Consider the following 24,643-nt stretch of genomic DNA (forward strand, 5'->3'; position numbering starts at 1 on the left):
GGCGGTTGCGCAATGTACATTCATGGCCAACACAAAATGAACGAATCACTCTCTGAGACTACTCATTCTTCTGAGTCACAAAAAAAATTTGTTCAAAATGAACGAATCGTTCATGAACGACCCATCACTAGTTCGTAAAGAGAGAGTGAGAGAGCAGGATATAGGCCTACTGCTCTGCCTCTTGTTGTTGTGTGCATAAACTGCACAACAAACTGTTCTTTCACTCATCTGTGCTATTTTTAATTGTTGGTGTATGTAAACGCACTAGATGGAAATCTTTGACTGTTTTGGAGCGTTTCTGGCGATGTGCACCTCAGTGCAGGATGATCTTCAGAGTGCTTTGGACTACGTATGTGTGTAATGTGGATGTATCATCGGTGTATTTCAGTGTGGATTGCATGTTTTGTTGACTGATACAGCGTGGATTGCTTGTGAATCAGTCATAAAATGATTCAAGCTTTGCCAAGGAATTGTCATTGAAGGATGGGGCAGTTAAAAACACTATTGGACCCGATCCAAAACGTAAGTAAACAGTTCCATTCATGAATATTCAAATGTCATGACTGTTTGATAGTTTATGGTGCTGACACCTTGTCTACACCGGGCGCGTCTGTTGACGCGACGCAACACAATGGCTTGAGGCTGTTTACACAGGGTGCGTCGATACAAACTTTCTAAACCTTTTATTTGTGTTGTTGGCAGTAGTAGCACCAGTGCAAAATGAAACGGGACACCTGTTTACTGTTGGCATGACGTGTTGCAACTGAGGTTTCCATGGTAGACTGCATCATTGGATATAATGGCTTCTATTGCTTTTGACGCGACGCGTCTCTCGTGTCCAGTGTAGACAGAGTGCGAGTGTTAACGGTAGTGCTTGAACATGAGATGAACAGTTTAATGTATTTGAATATATATATATTAGGGGTGTGCAGTGAAGCCATTATCTGTATTTGTATTTGTTCATATGACAAAATTATCTGTCTCTGTATTCGGATAGAACCTGGTGTAGGCGGGGCTTAAACCGGAAGTGTCTTAAAATTAAATGAAATGCCCATTTTTAAATGTTACTCTTATGTTTATAGTTTCTATTAATAAAATATGCCTTGTGGATGCCTTTGCATAATAATAGCCTAATAATAATAATAATAATAATAATAATAATATTAATAATAATAATAATAATTATTAGTAGTAGTAGTAGTAGTATTACTATTACTATTATTATTTTATAATTATTATTTAATTAAATGATAATTTAATGATTCTATTTTCTTACCAGTTGAAGCTGAATTTACTGTGGAATGTGTTGTAAACTTTGGTTTCACCTGGTATTACAGATATTAATATATGCCTGAAACAGAATTTTTGTTTGTCTGTTCATGTATAACAACATTATTCTGAAGGCAGTAAGTGTCAAGCAAAATGTGAAATGTCAAGCACACATTTTGCAGTGAATAATAAATGCAAATTCAAGCATTAAAAGAAATATAATAAATCAATATAGCCTACAAACAGGTGAAAGTCTCATAAGTCTATCAGAATTTTTTATGATAGGACACTATTATGATGTTTATTAATAATGATGATAATGTTACATTTATGCAGCATCTTTTCAGAGCTCAAGAACACTTAACATTCTCAAATTTAGCACAGTTTAAAGAAGAACAAGAAGAAAAAAAGACGTTTGCAAGTTTCAGTTTCTTTGTTTTACATAAGCTGGAATATTCCGAATAGATGAATACTCTATGGAGCATTTAAACCTTATGGCATTATAACTTTTTTCGGAATAAAGTCTTAACCAGATAATTACCTTAATCGCTGATGTGAATATGCATGTGGTCAACTTTAAGAGATGGCTAGATGAGCTCCGATGTGAAATCATCACTTCAGGTCAGGAATTTAACATTGCGCTCAGATTTAGGCTATACATAAATACAGGGGAATCACCTGTGAATCGTGTGATACATTAACATAGACATTTCAAGACGTGAAAAGTGTACATGATGTCATATATTTTTTAATATTACACTTTACAAGCACCAGACATGCACAATTAACAGAGACCGCAAACTGAGTCGAGACCGCGGCCATCCGATCTGAAATCACACCATGCACATTTTCATTCATAAGGTTTACACTTTAGAAAAATTGGCTGCACAGATTCATACATTTGTTATAATTTAGAGTATGCTTATTTTTCAATGTCGCTTTATGCTTGTGTTTCTTGGATTATCAGTCAAACGAATATTTTTTATATTATTCAAATGAATCTGTTATTCGTTTGGAAGTCATTATTCGTGCCTTTCCAAATAGAGTATTTGGCTTCGGGCACATCCCTAATATATATATATACAGGTGTGTGTGTGTGTGTATATATATATATATATATATATATATATATACACACACACACACACACACACACACACACACACAAAAGGGTTTATTAAAGACGCATGCCTTTTGTGACTAATATTTTTTGTGGCCATATTTTTGTTATATAAAATGTCTTTCTTATCTTTCTGTATGAGAGAGATAATTATTTTGTAATGTAATCTTATTTACCCCTCTATGTCTATATTCGAGAGAGAGAGAGAGAGAGAGAGAGAGAGAGAGAGAGAGAGAGAGAGAGAGAGAGAGAAATGTTGGTAAGAATAATTAGATAGTGAGAGAAGGAGAGAGACAGAAATTGGATAAGTGGTTGAATCCCTGGAAAACATGCAGGTCACATATTATTATATTATATTATATTATATTATATTATATTATATTATTCTTTTTTGCATTGTTACATTATTTTCATGACAGTTAAGCGCATTTTACCAAGTGTCAAAAGTCTAATACTATCAAAGTTCTAACTAGAGAAAAAAATTAGACCTGATGTGGATTTTCATTAAATAATTCATTTAAAAAAATGATAAAGCCTGGTTACAGGTTCATGTAAGAGCTAGAACTAGCATTTTAGCTTAGCATAAAGCTAAATGTTCACATGACAATTTACACAAGGGTAATTATTTCTGCTGCTCCAAACTTGCTTCAAACACCCAGAGAGTGTACAAAATGATTGGTTGTTTTGATGATAACATTTAATTAAAACATAAAACATGTAATCCAGAAAAAAATTAAATGGAAAATGCAGAATTTGAAACTGCAAGACTTTATACAGTTCTATTAATCAGTTCATTTTCTGTGTGGTTTTATCAGTAATCTGAGGTTATTTGTTTGTTGCTGAAGTATCGATTTAGTATCGAAACTGAGGTACCAGGGCTGGTATCGTACCAAAGCCAACATTTAGGTAAGGAGCAACCCTAGTACACTATTCACAGCTATTAGCTGTAATACTGTTATCCATACTGCCAGATGCAGTACTTCTGCCTTGAGCAAGACGCAGCCACATTACTCACCAATCTCGCCAGACGCAGAGACCTTAAACTGAGGTTTGAAGAGGCCAGTCCCATCAGCCTTCCAGAAGCACGCTGACAAGAGACAATACAGCCAGGCATTAGCCCAGCCAGGATAAGATTGTTCCCAGCACACACTCAACAAAGGAGGGACTGGCTGCAATGTTTACTTGATAGAACTTAGTGAAAGTAGCTGGAGATGACCATGTGGCGGCTTCACAAATCCCTTTCAGAGAGGCACTCTGCCACAAAGAGGCAGAATGTCTGAGAACCACACCATGTGTGGCCAGCTCGAAGCCACCAGGATTACACTTACATTCTCCACCTTCACCCTCTGAAGAAGGGGTTGGAGAAGAATGAATGGGGGAAATGCATACAGTTGGCCCTAAGGTCACAGGCGTGCCAAGGCATCTTTCCAGAGAGGGGGGTTGTCCTTCCCCAGAGAGAAGAACAGCGGGCAATGTGCCAACTCCCTGGAGGCGAATAGTTCCACCACTGCTGGCCCAAATCGGTGCCAGATCTCTGCGACCAACTCAGGACGAAGCCTCAATTCCTCTGGTTTCAGGCCTCCCCTGGATATCTGATCTGCTGCAATCTACCCCAAGCCCTTGAGGAAAGGAACTGCACATGTGTCCACATCCATAGACTGTGTGCTAACCAACACAGAAGGGGAGAGCCCAGGCTACCTTTCCTGTTGATATGTCTGCAGCTACTAAGCTGTTGGTTTGGACCAGAACCTGATAGTCCTGAAGCAGTGGCATGAAGTGTTGAAGTGCAAGATTCACTGCTCTCAATTCCAGTACATTGATGTGCTAGCCTGTCCAGTGCTCAACCCAATGACCACTGATGCCTCAGTCTGTATGAACTGCTCCTCCCCTTGGGAGGCATCTGTTGATATTAGCTTCCAAAGGAACACTGGGCCCAGCCTGTTTCCCATTGTGATGTTCTCTTTGCACCTCCACCAGCAAAAAGCCTCCCAAAGTCTCTGACTGACCAGAACCCTGGTTGACTGAGCTGTCAGGGGATGCAGCCCAAGGCCCAGGAGACATCGCTGCACAGGTTGCATATGTAAGCGGGCTAGAGGGACTACCTGCACTACAGCTGCCATTAGACCTATGAGGCAGAGTCACATCCTTCAGCTGACTCTCACTCCTGTTTGAAAGTGAGAGAGGCAAGCCCTGATTGCCTCTTGTCTCTCTGAGGTCAGAGTCATCATAGTATTCCTGGAAGCTATATAATCATGCCCAGGAAATAAGTGTTCTGAGAAGGCTCTAAGTTGCTCTTCCTCCCATTCGGGTGCAGACCTAAGCTTAGGATGTGTTTCAGAAGTACAGAAACATGACATCAACATATCTGTTCTGTCTGAGCGCAGACCAACCAGTCGTCCAGATAATTCAGGACTCTGATGCCTAAACGCCAAAGATGTACCAGGACCGCATCCATGCACCTTGTAAATTTCAGAGAGGCCAGGGCAATACCAAAGTGGAGGACATTGAATTTGTAAGTCTTTCCCTCTAACTAAAACTTCAGGAATCGACAATGCCCTTTCCAGATAGGTATCTGGAAATAGGCATCTTTGAAGTTGATGGTTGCAAACCAGTCACCTTGGTTTATTGCCTGCCATACCCTTGTATCTGTAAGCATCTTGCATTTCATGAACAAGCTACTACTGCCAGGTCAAGCCTCTATCTCCTCCTCAAACTGTGATGGAGGAGATTTAAGGTTTTCAGGCATAGAGATATCAATAACTTTTGCTGATCTACAAAGTATCTCCTTAAATTGAAGAGTCATAGATGGCTCCACTGCCGCTGAATCTTCCTCAGTGCTTTGTCCCTCAACTAAAACATCATCTAAGGAGAACAAGGTGAATGTGTCCCCAGTCTGTGAATAAGCTGGGGTGGACCCGGCATATGAAGAGCTCTCACTGACAGACTCACCTCTCACACGCTTAGCCTGTTCTGTCTGAAGAGGGGAGTGGGAAAGTTTCCTCCAAAAAACAGAAGCAAGCCTCTCTTGTATGCAAGGGCATAATAAAGCAGTACATGCATTATAAGGGGTCCTCTCTAGCCCTCAATGCATAGACATAATGCAAGCATGAATTACACCTGTCGTGCCCATCCTCTGTTGGCAGTGCAACGGCACAAGCCCCTCAGAGATGGCTACCTGTGCTTGCCAAATCTGTATCCATCAATATTTTTATATACATAGATATATATTTAAAACACTGCAAGAGTGGTATCCAGACCTGGGTCTTTCTGACTTTGCACCAGCTGCAAACCACTCATGTCACAGCTCACGGGATTTCCTGAAAGTGATGTGTGTGTGAATGTTACACTCACTTCACTTGTTGTTCGGGGTCTCTCACTTGAGCTGCTTAAATAACACTCGCTACCGCACCTGACTGGATTAGTTGCTCCGCAGCACACCAGGGACATGGAGCGAATTGATGGAATTAATAGTTTCACTCGGGTCTCACTGGTAAACCATAAGAACAGCAGGCTGCTCCTAGGCATGTTAGCTTACGCTACTGCATGCAATACTTCCTTACAGACCACCAAAACATATTTTTTGACCCCATCATTTTCCCTTTTCAAAATAACTAATATAACGTTAACCCTGTACCTGACAACCATGTCACTCATGTTTATCACATCTGCTTGCTATGTTAGCCAGCTATCATTTGTCAGTGCAGTCAGTAATGTAGCAAATTGAAAGGTAATCAGAGCATCTGTTGCAGCTCAGCAGACAATGGTGGATTGTGTATGTTGAGTGTTGATTTCATGCTACGTTGTTACCTAGTTGGTGAGACGCAATGCTGGAAAGTAAATAAACAATGTCCATCTTTTACTCTCTGTGACAACGAGCTTATAGCTAACTAGCTAACCATGTAGCTACTTTCATAGCTTGTCAGCTGAGTGGAAGCTAATGTGTAAACTTGTATTCACCAAACTGTTTTGATCAGGATTCGAAGTTTGGTACCCCCTTCAACTGAACAATTCCAGTCACTGCATTTACAAAATGTAATATTTAAAAGTCTGGTTTTCCACTGTTGAAAGTTTCCCCTGAACTTGAATAGCAGAATACGGTGTAATACCGCTGCCGCTGTTTATCTCTTGACTTGGCAGGTGTAAATGCTTCTTGTTTTACAACCTGCCCCTAATTGACTGGCAGTATTAAAATAGTCAGCATTTGAATGAATGTTACATTTATGTAGCACTTTTCTGACATTACACTCAAAGCGCCTTACACAGTGAACAGGGGACTCTCCTCAATCACCACCACTGTACAGTATCCACCTGGATGATGCAACAGCAGCCATAGTGCACCAGTACACTCACCACACACCAGCCATTGGTGGAGAGGAGAGAGCAGAGTTATAGAGCCAATTAGTAGATGGGGATTATTAGGAGGCCATGATTGAAAAGTGCCAATGGGGGAATTTAGCCAGGACACCAGGGTTACACCCCTACTCTTTACAAGAAGTGCTCTAGGATTTTTAATGACCACCAAGCCAGGACCTCAGTTTAACATCTCATCCGAAGGACAGTGCCTTTTTACAGTATCTTGTCCCCATCACTAAACTGGGGTATTAGGACCCACACAGACTGCAGGATGAGCACACCCTGCTTGTCTCCCTAATACCACTTCCAGTGGCAACCTTAGTTTTCCCCAGGAGGTCTCCCATCCAGGTACTGACCAGGCTCAACCCTGCTTATCTTCAGTGGGCAAACAGTCTTGAGCTACAGGGTGATATGGCTGCATTTGACTGATACTAAACAGTACTAATGATGTTTATTTAGCTATTTATTTTATTTTAATGTATTCTTTATTTAAATGGTCAGCCATTGACTGACACTAAACATACAGTACTTATTTTTATTTAGCTATCATTTTAATTTATTCTTTATTTAAATGGTCAGCCATTGACAGATACTAAACATACAGTACTGATTTTTATTTAGTTATCATTTTAATTTATTATTTATATAATGGTCAGCAACTGAACATACAGTTGCTGACATTGCTGATGTTTATTTAGCTATTTACAGTATTTTTGTTTATTCTTTATTTTCTCAGTGTTCATTTCTAGAATTTGTTGACAATGTATAATAATAATGTCAAATATTCTTTGATAAAATATTTGTTTAAGAAAGCATCCATATCGGTGAAAAATCGTTGCACATTCCACATAAAAAAGGCCTGTTTTCATTCCAGCTCAAAAATTAACTATATCTGCCACCATATCGGTAATCGGTGAATTCTCTCCCTCTAAAATCGGTATCGGGATCAGTCTCAAAAATCCCATATCGGTCAGATGCTAATATTTTCATAGTGACTTTAACAAAACTAATATTACTAATGTTAACATGACTGTCATAAAATGTCATTATTAAAATGTGGACCATTTTGTTCTGTGGCTGGATGGATGCCTGGAACTGATGGAAGTGTTTAGATCTCTAAAAAAGCAACCGCAAATGGACACATGAAGAGCTGTAGTGAACAGAGACGGCTTTATACGTGCAGTACTGACAACTGTAGCACACATCATATCTCTGATAGGTGAACAAAATTTAAGACAGCTAATTGTAAGTTTGATAGGTAGAGCTCTAAAAGGGACAATAGATCGCTCCCGTTATAATGAATGAAGCTGCGCAAGTAAATTACTATTACATTTAGTCATTTAGCAAATGCTTTCATCCAAAACAATTTACAAATTAGGAACGCCAAATAATAAATCCTCATGTTTTCTGCATGTCACGCAGACATTCAGTTTTAGGAGCGATCCAATATTCCTGATCTCTCTGCTGAGGAAATAATTATGAGCATGTAAACTATCATACAATTTCATTGCCTCTCTCGTGTAGACGCTCAGTATCAACAACACGTCTGGATAAGTTACTTCAGGTAAACCTTAGATGTTCTTTAAGGAAAATACGTTAACTCAGCGTCTTATTATTTAAGGATCCGGTAATGATACAGGAAGTGCTCCCAGGAGTAGTGTTCTAATTCCTTAGTTATTGTTTACATCCTTGAAATGGTCTTTTGACATCACCAGACCAAGTGGGTCATTTCTCATACATATAGAATATGTAATGTAGTGGAGAGATAGTCTTGATACGATATAGAACACATTTTCATTCTTTCTGCTTTTATGAATGTAACACATCATAAGAAAGTGTTTCTCCACTCCTCAAACTCAGATCACATCATTTAGATGGATAAATGTTTTCCAACTGAGTACACTAAATATTAAAAGACACAAATAAAGATACAATGCAAAGTAATCATCTTAATACAATTTTACCAAATGATTTGTTTACCAACAATTTAAACTATTACTAATGTTTTTTACTTTAAATAAATTACATAGTTACATGTATTGCGTTACTCCCAAACCAAGATAAAGCAAAACATTTATAGCCCTTAGGCTTCATTTTCTTTGAGCAAAATATATTATCTTTCTTTCTTTGAATTTTTGGGTGAAATTACCTGGACATATTCTTGACAGGTTGCATGTGATTCAATCTCAGATTTTGGATGAGGCAATGAGCCAAGGTCAGAGAGACTCACCTACAGAGGAGCAGAGGACAGAACAGCAGGCTAGCAGCAGGAGAAATGTGACTGTGCTGTGAGCTGTTACCATGATTCCATTAGGAGCACCAAAGCCACACACAAGACCTGCAAGCAGCCAGAAGTAAACCTGTTATTATGTACGAAATACAGTCAGATCTATTATTAAACACTTACAAGCACATTGACAATTAAATGCAAAAACAGACATGCAGTGAAGACAATGCGCATGCACAGGTACCTGTACATTGCATCTATTGCATCTTTCATGTGATTGTGAATGACCACAAATACATATATATTCAATCACATACAGACCATATTATGTAAAAATCTGTAGAAATACTACAATGTTTTATGATGCATATGTGAACGCACCTTTACATGAACAAAGACAGCATTCATCTATCCACATGTCTGGTGAGACTATACATACATACATCAGTCTACAAATATCCATTCTCTCTCTCTTTTTCTGTCATTCTCTTTTTACTAACCTGATTATGAATTTGAAGAGAGTAGAATCTTCAGAATTTTCCTTTTCCATTTGGTTGCCGTATGTCTATGCCAACCAGCATGTGTTCTGCTGCTTACACACATACACACACACACACACACACACACACACGTACACTGTCATGCTCTCCTGCTCCTGCTCCTCCTCCACCTTCTCCAGTAAAGCAGCCCTGCCCCCCTCCTTGCATTTTCCTGCAAAGAAGAATAATCCAGTCACAGTTATGGATTGTCCATTCTCTTGTAAATTATGCCCCCTCTTGCCCAAACACTTATATTAATTTTTCATTTTACACTAGTGGCTATGTTACACTTACACACATGCATACATTTAGGTTAATAAGGGGAGACTGAATATTATCTTTGCCTTTAGGACAATAAGTAATTATGTTCATATTATCAATGTTGTGTATGATTTGGAGGTTCCATTTTCCCTCTAACATTATATTTGTTCTCCACTGACGTTTAGGTTGTGGGTTGGGAGGTAATAAAATATGCATTCCTCTTCACTGTATTACATCATTTACAGCTAAAAAACAATTCACTTTACAACTCGCTTTTGGTGCCCCTTTGTGGAAAATTCACCCGGAAACTGGAGCTCACACGTGCACTTATGTTCAAAAACACTTCCCACTTCGGCCACTGGGAGCAGTGCTGCACATTTCGGTAATCAAAGATAATTAGCTCAAGAAAGGTCAGCCTGCTGTTTCTGATTTCACAGTGAGGGCAGTCTGCTGAATGTAGTTGGTTATGTAATCCAAACATTAAAATGTATCACCCTACAAGTCATGCACTATAGTAAAGGTGCTTAGATGTCATAAGATAGCATTGTGTGAGGAACAGGGTGAAAAATAAGCATTTATGAACTGATTATCTGCCCTTTTACTCGTGATTTGTGTAAAAGTGTATACAAGTCCCACTTGTGGGAAACACAGATGGTGTTATGTTACTGAATAAATTTCCCCTGCTAGTATTAGTGAGCAAAAACAAATTCACTGCTGTGTTTTGTGGTTAGAGCTATGATATGAGAGCAGACATATAATAGTATGAAACACAGGATGAGAAGTTGGTTATATTCACAACAGCTGAAGTGTGGTTACTGCCAAAACTGTAATACTTTTCGAGCTCTAATGACAGCTCTCTGTGTGATGCATTTTTGCGTTATCATCATTCCCTTGTTTGAGCAACATACAGTACTTGAGATATGGGCTGTACATTGACATTCAATTGACATTTTTCATCTCAAACAGATCTGACTGAATGATAATTCAACATAAAGCTGGTGACCTGATTCATGGGATTATCAATGAAAGTTCAAAACTGACATGTAGAGTATTACAAAGTAAAATACCCTTACTGTTACATTTTATTCAACCATATATATAAATCTCCCGTACTACCACATCAAAAAATTTTATTCTGGATTCAGATCTGGTGACTGGGAAGGCCACTGAAGAACAATGAACTAATTTTCATGTTCATGAAACCAGTTTGAAACAACTTTTGCTTTGTGACAATGCTGTATTATCATGCTGGGACTACCCATTAGAAGATGGGTAAACTATGGCCATTAAGGGATGCACATGGTCAGCAACAATACTCAAATAGGCTGTGGCATTGAAGTGATGATTGATTGGTATTAACGGGCCCAAAGTGTGCCAAGAAAATATTCCCCACACCATTACACCACCACCACCAGCCTGGACTGTTGACACAAGGCAGGCTGGGTCCATGGATTCATGCTGTTGGTGCCAAATTCTGACCCTACCATCTCTGTACATCAACAGAAATTGAGATTCATCAGATCAGGTTATGTTTTTCCAGTCTTTAATTGTCCAGTTTTGTTGAGCCTGTACCCACTGCAGCCTCAGCTTTCTATTCTTGGCTGACAGAAGTGGAACTCGACATGGTCTTCTGCTGTTGTAGCTCATCCGCCTCAAGGTTCAACGTGTTTTGCATTCTGAGATGCTATTCTACTCATTACAGTTGTACAGAGTGGTTATCTGAGTTACCGTAGCCTTTCTGTCAGCTTGAACCAGTCTGGCCATTCTCTGTTGACCTCTTCCATCAACAAGGCATTTCAGTCTGCAGAATTGCTGTTTACTGAATGTTTTTTTTGGCACCATCCTGAGTAAACTCTAAACACTGTTGTGCATGAAAATCCCAGGAGTTCAGCAGTTACAGAAATACTCAAACCATGAGATAATTCACTGAGATAATTTTTTTCCCCTTTCTGATGGTTGATGTGAACATTAACTAAAGCTCCTGACCCATATCTGCATGATTTTATGCATTGCACTGCTGCTACACGATTGGCTGATTAGTTAATTGCATGAACAAGTAGGTGTAAAGGTGTTCATAATAAAGTGCTCAGTGAGTGTTTATATACAGTATATGTAATGTTGGCTGGCAGGCAATGACAGGCAGACGAAGATGAGATGATGTGAAGAACCCAAGTGCAGTTTATTACAAACGTGAAATCCAAAAAACGTAAATCCAAACATGAACTTGACCAAACAACGTTACATAATCAATACCTGACAACAGACAATGGCAAACATGAGGGCTTAAATACACAGACATGAGTAACAAGTAAACAAGACAACCAATCACAAGACTAAACTTGGCTGTGGCGACTTGACGTGGCTACATGGCATGACGTAGTAACATGGTACAGCAGGATCACTGACTTAGCCATGGTAGGCGTGGATGCTCGTTGGCCGTGGCAGGCATGAGCGCTGGCTCATAGAGCAGAGGCGGGCCTGGACCTTGGAACGGAGGTGGGCCTGGACCTTGGAACGGAGGTGGGCCTGGACCTTGGAACGGAGGCTTGCTTGTGACATGGAGCAGTCTGGGGCTTGGCTGAGACATGGCATGGAGCAGACTGAGGCTTGGCTGTGACATAGCATGGAGCAGACTGAGGTACGGCTGTGACATGTTGTGAAGAAGACAGGTGTTATTGTGACAGGCTCAGGCGTTGCCGTGACAGGGCATGGAGCAGGCACTGATGTGACTGACATGGCATGGAGCAGGCCGAGACGTGGCTGTGACATGGCATGGAACAGACTGAAGCTTGGCTGTGACAGGGCATGGAGCAGACTCAGGACGGGGAACCCTGGCTCGGCGGCCATGATGGGGAACCCTGGCTCATGGAATGTGGCAGGCGTGGGACCCGGCTTGTGGAAAGTGGCCGGCTTTCCACAAGCCTCAACATATTCCTCCAGAGGACGATTCCCCTGATGTAGGCGTAGGAGCTGAACTGCTGGGTTCATAGTAGGTCAAGTATTTTATAACGTTGGCTGGCAGGTAATGACAGGCAGACGAAGATGAGATGATGTGAAGAAGTGTAGTTTATTACAAACGTGAAATCCAAAAAACTTAAATCCAAATCTTGACTTGACTTGACTTGACCTGCAATGTTACATAAATACAATACCTGACAACAGACAATGGCAAACATGAGGGCTTAAATACACAGACATGGGAACAAGTAAACAAGACAACCAATCACAAGACTGAACTAATAAACAAGATAACAAGACAATGACCATGAACCAGTGACATAAACACATTAACATTAACACAAAACATGAACAAAAACACATCTAGACGTGACTATATATATATATATATATATATATATATATATATATATATATATATATATAATGTACAGATTTTGCTGTTTCGGAAGGAAATTGGTACTTTAATCCACCAAAGAGGCATTCAGCTGATCACAAAGTATAGTTAGGACATTACTGATGGAAAAAACAGCACCATCATTATTTGAAAAAAGTCATTTTTGATCAAATCTAGACAGGCCCCATTTCCAGCAGCCATCACTCCAACACCTTATCCTTGAGTAATCATGCTAAATTGATCATTTGGTACTAGAAAATCACTTGCCATTATATCAAACACAGTTGAAAGCTATTTGGTTTGTTAAATGAAGCTTAACATTGTCTTTGTGGGTTTTTTTTTTTTTTTTTTTTTTTTTTGAGTTGCCACAGTATGCAGTAGACTGACATTTCTTAAGGTCAATATTAGATCAAAAATGGCAAAAAAAGAAACAGCTTTCTCTAGAAACTCGTCAGTCAATCATTGTTTTGAGGAATGAAGGCTTTACAATGCTTGAAATGGAAATTTCATACAAAGGTGTACACTACAGTCTTCAAAGACAAAGGACAACTGGCTTTAACAAGGACAGAAAGAGATGTGGAAGGCCCAGATACTACTAAACAAGAGGATAAGTACATCAGAGTCTCTAGTTTGAGAAGTAGACGCCTCACATGTCCTCAGCTGACAGCTTCATTGAATTCTACCCGCTCAACACCAGTTTCATGTACAAAAGTAAAGACTCAAGAATGCAGGCCTTATGGGAAGAATTACAAAGAAAAAGCCACTTTTGAAACAGAAAAACAAAAAGAAAAGGTAAGAGTGGGCAAAGAAACACAGACATTGGACAAAAGATAATTGGAAAAGAGTGTTATGGATCTTAACCCCATTGAGCTTTTGTGGGAACTGCTAGACTGTAAGGTGCGTGAGGAGTGCCCGACAAGACAACCACACCTATGGCAAGTGCTACAGGAAGCATGGGGCGAAACATCACCTAAGTATCTGGACAAACTGACAGCTAGAATGCCAAGGATCTGCAAAGCTGTCATTGCTGCACATGGAGGATTTTTTTTTGATGAGAACTCTTTGAAGTAGTTTTTTTGTTGTTGTTGTTGTTCTGACTATACATTGTGTTCAGTTGAATGCCACTTAGGTGAATAAAAGTACCCATTTCTTTCCATAAGAGCAAAATCTGTATATTATTCCAAACTTTTGGCCACCAGTGTGTATATATATATATATATATATATATATATATATATTATATATATATATATATAAAACAAAAAGATCCTAAGGTAATTTACCCAAATACTGTTAAATTTGGCCTTAATGGAAAATGACCTCAAATGAACTCAAGATGAACCTTAAATGACCTCGCTGGAATTTAGTACTGGGGAAAAACTTGTCTTAGTGAAATTTATGAACTCCAAATTCATAAAAACAGTTGTATGATATTTTATTGCTAAATCTTCAGATGTTCACATTCACAGACAATAGCCTAGAAAAAATATCTCTATATTTTCCATCATTTCAATTGGATAACATTAATCTTGTCTTTGTCATCTTTTAAGCTTTGGCACACATTTTTATTACTGGTCCTCATTCAACTGTGAAATGAAAAATAAAAACATTTAATTACATATAATTTACATGTAACTGACTCAATCTCATGACATAATTTTGCATATTTCTGCATAACAAAAATAAGTCACATGAGACTATATAAAAATTGTCCTGCAGTTTCACTGTATAATAATCAGACACAATATGATAATTCGATAAATCCTCTTCCATGTAAATTTGGTTTTTGTCGAGCTATGATAGTGACAAGCGATGAGAGGCAGGACATGCACCCTGGTGCAAATAATGGCAGATGCTTTTTACACCCCAGTGCAAATAGTGGCAGATATTATTTGCACCCCAACCCTGGTGCAAATATTGGTAGACACTAATTGCACCCTGGTGCAAATAGTGTCAGATACTATTTGTACCCATATTTAAATACTAACATACAGTATAGGCATCACTGCAGTGTGTTTATTGTGTTAATTTGGAGTCCCACAGACACACTACATTAACCCCTACTCCTAAACCTAACCTTAACATTACCTTAAAAAAAAAAAAAAAAAACCTTGGAAACCATGGTTTCACGCGGGAACAAGTGCGATCGACAGACCCTGCCTCTGGATCAAACCTTTCTCTGCACTCCCTAACATTCACTGTGACCAAATCACTGCGATGAAATCAACATTTATATTCATTTTTATCTATTAATTTAAGTAGTATCAAAGCAAACATTAAGAGTGGACACAAGAAATCGGATGGGAAAAAGGTGGGACAAAATGCAGATTCAAATCGCGGCCGCTAGGACAACACTACACAATCACACACCGCCTTTACAACCCATGCCACTGCAGGGACATCTATTGGTTAGTTTGTCTTATATTTCTGTGGTTACACCAGACTACTGGGGTGCAAAAAGCTGTTCTGTGTGGCAGATGCTATTTACATCGGGGTGCAAATAGACTTTCCGGACATTTTTGCCCCGTTGACACTGACAGTGATTTCATGTTCCTGCTCAAAATCCTGCTCCACATAGCTATATTACAAATCAAATATTTTCTGATTGGTTGTTTGTGCCACATCACACAGTAAAGTCTGTTTGCATGTATTGCAAAGTAATTCTTTCTTTTGTTTAGAAAAACATTTAGAATTAGAATTTGTAAACTGAATTGCATGTATGATTTGAATCAATGTAATGCATCTACTGATATGTACTCAGATCTTCCTTTGAGGAAAAAATATCTATTTAACTTGGATTTGTAAGACTATAAATTATTGAAAATGGAAAAAAAGGAAGTAAAACATGTTCTTGATGAAGTGATTGCATTTATATTCAATGCATTATATTAAGGGGTATTTAGAGAGATTTGTGAAGACAGACTTCTGTAAAAATGGGGCCCAATGTACTGTGTTAATATTAAGGAATTTTCTGTATTGATTTTTCACAGGTGTTTTACCCGTATTTTGAATTACGCATTGCATTTTGCGAGCAAGAACCCCTGCTAACCTGCCAAGCAAAAGCACAAAGTTTTAGCTGTCTACTCTGGGAAATTTCAATCCACACAACCATTCAATTGTTGATCAAATACAATTGGTACTGCTCTGTCTAGAGAAAGACTGTAAATATTTTGCAGTGGATAAGTTTTCAGTGAGCTTGTGCCAGACTTGTGTGAGCTGAAGTTAAAGGGTATATCTTTTGAGGGTAAGATATATACAGGTACTGTCACATGCATAATGGGAGATAACCTGGGCTCCCACATGATTGGTGGGTTTACGGAAAATTTCAGCTGTGGTGAGTGTTTCTGTAGATACTATCTAGTCACAAAAGATGTATTTTGGTCTAACCCTCTCACAGTTGTTACTTATAGAGATCCTGCTTGTTATAATGAGTCTGTGCAGTTTTTGGAGAGTCACTCTGAAGTGACCATGCATCAGGGCATTAAATGCAACAGTGTTTTCAACAAACTGTCTAATTTTCACGTGTCAGCCTGGACTGCCGCCCTGTCTAGCAAATGACCTGTTTGAGGGTGTTGTTGATTATGTCGTAGCAATGTGTTTGCAGTTCCTAATTAAAATGAAAAAGTAGTTCAGTTACGAGTCACTAAATGACAGACTCAAATCATTTTCTGGTGAAAGCAGCAACAAGCCAAATGCTATTCCCAACAAGGGAGCAAAGCTTGGAGGCCATGCAGCCCAAAACAGGTGGCTACTGAAGATCGATTATCGATTATCGTCGGCTGATATTTTACTGATATGCACCGATATAAAACATTTTTTTCAGAACATATAATGCAGAAAACAATGCTTTAGAATTGGTGTCATTATGCAGTTTGTCCAGCAGAGCGCGCTCCGACTCCATAGTTTACAGAGCTGAACTGATGGTGGCTCTGCAGACAGGGCAGAGTTGAGCTGTGTGTTGGTAAGTTGCTAATTAGTTTGTGAAATACATACTGGAAAGTTGATAAACAATGACCCCATAATTTTCCCTTTTCAATATTACTAATATAACATTAACCCTGTCCCTGACAACCATATCACTCATGTCTGTTTGCTGTTAGCCAGCTATAGTTTGTCAGTGCAGTCAGTAATGTAGCAGATTGAAAGGTAAACATCAAAGCATCTTTTTGCAGCTCAGCAGACAACAGTGTGGTGGTGGATTGTGTCTGTTGAGTGTTTATTTCATGCTATGCTGTTACCTAGTTGGTGAGACACAATGCTGGAAAGTAAAATAAACAATGTCTGTCTTTTACTCTCTGTGACAACGAGCTTATAGCTAACTAGCTAAGCACGTAGCTACTTTCATTGTTGTCAGCTGAGTGTAAGCTAATGAGTAAACATGTATTCACCAAACTGTTTTGTCTAGGATTCACAGTTTGGTACCCCCTTCAACCGAACAATTCCAGTCATTGCATTTACAAAATGTAATATTTAAAAGTCTGGTTTTCAACCGTTGAAAGTTTCCCCTGAACTTGTATAGCAGAAAACGGTGTAACGCCGCTGCTTATCTGTTTATCTTGACTCTGCAGTATTAATATAGTCAGCATTTGACTGATACTAAACAGTAATACTGATGTTTATTTAGCTGTTTATTTTATTTTTATTTTTATTTATTCTTTATTTTAATGGTCAGCATTTGACTGATACTAAACAGTACTGATGTTTATTTAGCTATTTGTTTTATTTTTATTTATTCTTTATTTTAGTGGTCAGCATTTGACTGATACTAAACAGTACGGATGTTTATTTAACTATTTATTTTATTTTTATTTATTTTTTATTTTAATGGTCAGCATTTGACTGATACTAAACAGTACTGACGTTTATTTAGCTATTTATTTTATTTTTATTTATTTTTTATTTTAATGGTCAGCATTTGACTTATACTAAACATACAGTACTGATGTTTATTTAGCTATTTATTGTATTTTTATTTATTCTTTATTTAAATGGTCAGCAACTGACTGATACTAAACATACAGTACTGATGTTTATTTAGCTATTTAATGTATTTGTATTTATTCTTTATTTTCTCAGTGTTCATTTGTAGAATTTGACAATGTATAATATTAATGTCAAATATTCTTTGATAAAAATATTTGTTTAAGAAAGCAGCCTTCTGAGTACCTTTGCATAGTCATATCAGTGCAAAATCTGTGAAAAATCCACATAGAAAAGGTCTGTTTTCAGTCTAGCTCAAAAATTAACTATATCGGCCACCATATCGGTAATCAGTGAATTTTCCCTCTCTAAAATCAGTATCGGTATCAGTCTCAAAAAACCCATATCGGTTGGGCTCTACTATTGAGGTTCTTGCCTATTGTAGTGCATGACAAAAGAATTGAAGATGCTGACAATGCTGAATGGCAGCTGGTACTTCTTCTGAGGTAGTTAGTTGAATTTGTCTGTGCACCTAGCCTTTCAAAGTCTCAGATTGCTTACATGAAGGTACTGATCGAAGACTATTTGGAAATGAGGTAAGAGTTATTCCCACATGTAAATCTTAGACCAAAACACCACTAGCTGTTTCACTATGCTGACTTGAGTTTACAGTTTGGTCCGCTCATACATAATTGGACTTTGAAAGTAAGCATAGCTATTTTAAAATATGTATCAGGTTAAGTAAAAACTTCAGAAGTGAATTCTTCGGACAATGACCTGATCTATTCACACATGGGAAGAAAGTAAAACTCGATTCATTTCCATTAACTGAAAAAACAACAACAAAAAAAAAACAAAAAAAAACTCACTTTATTTATGGGCTACTGGCTACTTTTTGGCTACTATTTGTCTAGAGGAAAAAGTAATGTTTTTCATATTTAACCCACTTTGCATTGCTGGTGCTCTCTACTGTCTCTCTCACCTTGTTAACCCATCTCTCCCTGAAACCAAGAATTAAAGAAATCAGTAAAATCCCACATCTTTGGTTTGTTTCCTGACAAATGGAATTCCTGACCAGGACAGATTCCTTACTTTTAACATTACCACTATGATCTATGCTTAGCTGCTACCTCTGGTCCTTTCTTTATCTGCTCCCTCCCCATTAGTTTGCTGATTGTCTGACTGAATAGCTGCTGGGAACAATCGATTCTCAGTGGATCCTCTGCAGACTAATATCTTGTAGTGAATATTCAGCTTGCAAGGTTTAGGTTTATTGTAGTTATTAGTAACAAATGTAATTCTTACTAGTCATTTATTATGTAAGTATGTGTATGGGAAACGTCTTGGTTACTGATGTAACCTCTGTTCCCTGATGGAGGGAACAAGACGTTGTGTTGATATAGTGACACTAGGGGTTCGATCTTGAGAGTCCCAATCACGTTTGCTTAAAATAGAAAAGGTCAATGAAAATTGGCGAGTGGAATTTGCATGCCACTCTCCGCCCCGGACATACGGGTATAAAAGGAGATGGCGTGCATCACTCATTCTGTTTTATGCTGAGGAGCCGATAGAGAGTCCCGGCCATGTCAGCAGCCGGTTCAGCACCGTGGCAGGAGGGACACAATTTCTCGTGCCCTCCATCAGGGAACAGAGGTTACATCAGTAACCAAGACGTTCCCTGTCTGTCACTCACTCGACGTTGTGTTGCTGTAGTGACACTAGGGGTTTGTATAGGAAAGTGGTATGGAAGAGTGGACATGGGCAAGCTACTGTGTGCCTCGCAGCGAGCGCTCAACCACGTCGTTACCTTCCACCGAGTTAGGTAAGGTGTCTCCCTAGTCCTGTTAAGGGGGGTGGAGGCACTTACCCAAGGAGGCTACAGGCGGTGTCTTAACTGATTGCTGTTAAGCAATGTCCCGCCGAGCATTTTTCTAGAATAGCGCTGGGAAGTGCTCTTCCCTCTCCAGGAAGGAGAGCACTACGGAGACCACATCCTGCTGAAGGGAGTTAGCATGTGGAGAATACCTCACATGGACTTACCAACGGGGAAGTTCACATATGGAATGATACCACAGGAGGACCCTATCTATAGAGAGGGTACGCAGCACAGTGGCCGAGGCAGAGAAAGCTCTGATGAGGGTAAACACAGGGTCCACCTAAGGGGAACCGAACAGTGGAAACTCATCATATGGGATTACCAAGAGGGGAATCACCATGCATGGAGCACTGAGCCCGAGCACACAGGCTCACCTGAAAATGGGAATACCACAAGTACTGGGCCTGGTGGCGTCACTCCTCCACCAAGTTTGTCACCTGAACAGTGCTAAAGAATTAAAGAGGCATCCAGAGTTTGCCGGAATGGGGAACTGTTGTGGACAAAAAGCGCACATTATCACCTTTGAAAAAGGGGAAAGGCGCAATGCAAGCGGTACACCCGGTTTACCTGCTGTTACCGCGTAACACTCGGGTCGAAACCGGGTCTATGCGTAGGTTATAAAACTTTGCAAAGGTATTGGGTGTAGCCCAACACACAGCTCTGCATATGTCTGCAAGAGAGACCCCCCCTTGCCAGTGCCCAGGAGGATGCAACACCTCTAGTGGAGTGCGCCCCCAGGACTCCCAAGGGGCACGGCAAGTCCTGAGATTGGTATGTGAGGAAAATGGCATCCACAATCCAATGGGCTTATCTCTGTTTGGAGACAGCTTTCCCCTTCTGCTGTCCTCCAAAACAGACAAAGATCTGCTCTGAGCATCTAAAGCTCTGCATGTGGTCCAGATAGATGCGCAGAGCGTGAACTGAACACAGCAACGACAAGGCCAGGTCTTCCTCCTCTGAAGGGAGTGCTTGCAGTTTCACCACCTGGTCCCGAAAAGCAGTGGTGGGAACTTTGGGCATGTAACTGGGCCAGGGCCTCAAGATCACATGAGAGTGTGCCGGCCCAAACTCCAGGCATTTGCTGGTAACAGAGAGCACCTGCAGGTCCCCCACCCTCTTGATGGAAGTGAGCACCACCAGGAGGGCCATCTTCAGGGACAGAGTGCTGAGCTTGGCCCGCTCCAGGGGTTTAAAGGGGGATCTCTGTAGGGCAGGTACGATCACAGAGAGATCCCAAGAGGGGATCAGGCGCAGTCTAGGAGGATTCAACCTCATCGCACCTTTGAGGAAACTGTTGATCAGGTTGCGCTGTCATGAGGGTCTCCCATCCAGTGTATCGTTGTGAGCTGCTATGGCAGCTACGTACACTTTCAAGGTAGAGGGAAACAGCCATCTCTTCAGCCCTTCCTGAAGGAAAGACAGCACAGACCCGATGGCACATCTCTGTGGGTCTTTCCGACGGGAAGAACACCAGTTAATGAAAAGACGCCACTTCAAGGCATACAGCCGCCTCGTAGAGGGGGCCCTGGCCTGAGTGATCGTGTCTACCGCCGCTGGTGGAAGACTTGCTAGGTCGCGTCCTGTCCAGGAGCCAGATGTGGAGATTCCAGAGGTCCGGCCGTGGGTGCTGGAGTGTTCCCTGCCCCTGAGTGAGATGGTCCTGCCTCAGGGAAATGCACCAGGGAGGTGCTACTGTCAGGAGCATCAGATCCGAGAACGAAGCCCGGTTGGGCCAGTACGGCGCAACGAACAGGACTTGCTGCTTGTCCTCCCTGACTTTGCTCAGAGTCTGTGCAATGAGGCTCACAGGAAGAAAACGCATACTTGCGTAGCCCCCAAGGCGAGCTGTGCGCCAAGGCATCCATGCCGAGGGGGGCCTCGGACAGGGAGTACCACAGGTGGCAGTGAGAGGAGTCTTGGGAGGCAAACAGGTCTACCTGCACCTCCCCGAATCTCTCCCAAATCAGCGGGACTACATGGGGGTGGAGTCTCCACTCCCCGCGGAGCGTTACCTGCCATGAGATCTCGTCCGCTGCACGGTTGAGTAAGCCTTGAAGGTGAGTGGCCCGCAGAGACTTCAAGGTCTGCTGACTCCAAAGGAGGAGGCAGCGGGCGAGTTGTGACATTTATGCATTTATGTATGCTACATTCGCTGTGTTGTCGGTTCGGACCAACACATGCTTGCCCTGAATCAGCAGCCAGAGCCTCCTCAAAGCCCCGACACTGCCAGCCCGTTGCACACAGCGCCCCAGCCCGAGTTCGAGGCATCTGTCATGACCACGACGTGCCTTGCGACCTGCTCTAGGGGAACACCTGCCCGTTGAAATGCCAGATCCAACCAAGGGCTGAAAGTCTGACGGCACTGTGGCGTGATGGTCACACGCTGGGTGCCGTGGCACCATACCCACCTCGGGACTCGAGTCTGTAGCCAGTGCTGAAGTGGTCTCATATGCAAGTGCACTGGCCCAGGGAATGAGGAAACTGCTCTTTTATTGACCATGCGGGTGCCGAGGCCCAGAGGGCACTCGACAATATTATACACACCACGTGCTGGCCCAGGGGCGATGATGGGGCTGGAGAGATGCCCCGGGCCAGAACGGTCAGGAGTAGTCGCCTCATCCCTGGGTGGGCCATGTCAGGACCGCCTCGAAGCCCGTCTGGGGTTCTTGGGGGCTGGCTGACGGGCAGGTGGAGCAGACTTCCCGTGGGAGGATCTTTTTCTTTGAGGCCAGTGTGTGGGCTCCGATGGTACAGGAGCCGGGGCCGGCACCACAGGGGAATGGCTCTTGCGAGAAGCAGACGGGGTGCGGGACCTCAATGGCCTGAAGGCGGCCGGGTCGCACTGTGGCAGGATGTGTTTAATTGCCTCGGTCTGCTTCCTCACGATCGAGAACTGATGGGTGAAATCCTCGATGGTGTCGCCAAAACGCCCCCTTTGGGAAATGGACGCATCAAGAAAGTGGACTTTCTCGGTGTCTCACATCTCCTCAATGTTAAGCCACATGTGCTGCTCTTGGACCACAAGCGTGGACATCGTCCGGTCGCAGTGCGCAGTTCCTGCATCAGCCCTGGGTTGGTCCTACCCTCGTGCAGATCTTTTAGCGCCTTGGCCTGGTGGACCTGCTGGATGGCCATGGCGTGCAGGGTGGAAGCGGCCTGACCCGCGGCCTCGTAAACCTTTGTCATTAAAGAGGAAGAGAATTTACAGGCCTTGGAAGGGAGCCTTGGTCAGTCACATCAGGTAGCTGCGCCCTGCAGGCATAAATGCACTGCTACGGCATGCTCTACCTGGGTGAGCTCGACATATCCCTTAGCCGCTCTGCTGTCGAGGGTAGTCAGAGTGGACGAGATGTGCCTCAATCTCTGTCCAGACGATAAAGCCTCTGTGAACTCTAATGAACTGTATGGACTGTGCAACCGTTTTCTTTCCTATCAGGAATACATGGATGGCGTAACCCACAGGTTACTGTGAACCGACAAGAACTGTTCGGCCCTTTAGTTGCTCTAAAGATGCAGGACAACAACCAACTCTTCAGACCAAAGGGGGGAATGTTGGGCCTCATGTATTCAGATAGAAGACAAAGGCAGGCCTAACACAGTCGTAAAACCTAACTCAGCCCCCACATACCAAGTCGTAAATCTTACTGATAAAAATCGTGCCAAAATCAAACAAAGGGAGTCCAAAACAGACTATAAATCCCATGAAGCCTTGCTCACTAAAGGATCAAACTCTCAACTCCTATTGGATGAGGCACACAACAGAACATCCCTCAACTATGACATCATCAGGAGTAGAAATACCTCTGAAATGCTTCCGGGATTTGCTTCCAGCAACTTTGCTTGCAGTGGGTAGACGCAGCTCATCGCTGCTCTCAGGTGCAGCTTCGTGGCACAAGGAAGTAACGTAAGACTTGAAACTGTGGCCATACAATCTCCATCTCGCTGGACGAGTTGAGATTACTCTGTGTTCAACAGAACACTCTAACGGATCCATAGGAGACCGCCAAGCAATCCGCATCTTCATCCGTTTGCCTGCAGAAGTGAAAAGAGAAAAGATTTCTCTTCCATCTTCAATCAACTCGACATTTCTGATTTCTCTGCCAGCCCGCCGAGAATCAGCAGCCGTACCGCCTGCCGACAAAGTGAGGAAATGGCCTCCCGTCATCACCCGAGCCTCGAGGAACCGAGTCTGAATTAAAGGACGGATGAACACACGTTCTGCATCCTCATGCGATTCAAGTAAGAGGTTTACGTCTGGGCAGAGATAGAATATTATAGTGTGTTATTCTTGTGTTTCAAGGTTTTTTTTGCTTGTACAGTTTACGGACCACTATGTCCGCTCATTATTAATACTCAGGGTATTAATTATCATGAATTTGATTTGCTGTATTGTGGTCCAACCAAATTGGACTGTTGTGCATTTCCGCCATCGGGGGTGAGACCGGCAAACTGAGTTTATCCATTAAAGAATCAAAGAACGCGGGACTGTTTACGAGCCGTCCACCGCGTCTCTGAGTGATAAACTAACAGCTGCTTTCTCTTCCACGATCGCAAAATCGGCTTTGGGGCCGTCACTTTATTCTCTCTCTCTCTCGTACTAACCACACACACACACGGACGACCCCTCACAAACATTCTGGCACACATTTTTGGCTCATAGATAACTTCGTGCTAAAGCTCAGCATTGTCCCTAAGCTATCGTACAAGTGGATACACGTGGTAA

General features: G+C 41.5%; 1 protein-coding gene across 2 annotated transcripts in view; it reads right to left on the reverse strand.

Annotated features, from left to right (window-relative positions):
• Positions 1–9,611, reverse strand: part of LOC127417029 (neuronal acetylcholine receptor subunit alpha-5-like) — a 30,751-nt gene extending 21,140 nt beyond the window's left edge. For both annotated transcript variants that reach the window (XM_051656716.1, XM_051656715.1), the window contains exons 1-2: positions 9,470–9,611; positions 8,973–9,080 (exon numbers count right to left, since the gene is read on the reverse strand). In XM_051656716.1, the coding sequence (XP_051512676.1) occupies positions 8,973–9,045 (73 nt within the window). In that variant the 5' untranslated portion in view covers positions 9,046–9,080; positions 9,470–9,611. The remainder of the gene's footprint in view (positions 1–8,972; positions 9,081–9,469) is intronic.
• Positions 9,612–24,643: the final 15,032 nt, after the last annotated feature.

The sequence above is a fragment of the Myxocyprinus asiaticus genome, chromosome 26 (assembly GCF_019703515.2).
Source record: "Myxocyprinus asiaticus isolate MX2 ecotype Aquarium Trade chromosome 26, UBuf_Myxa_2, whole genome shotgun sequence".
Lineage (NCBI taxonomy): Eukaryota > Metazoa > Chordata > Actinopteri > Cypriniformes > Catostomidae > Myxocyprinus > Myxocyprinus asiaticus.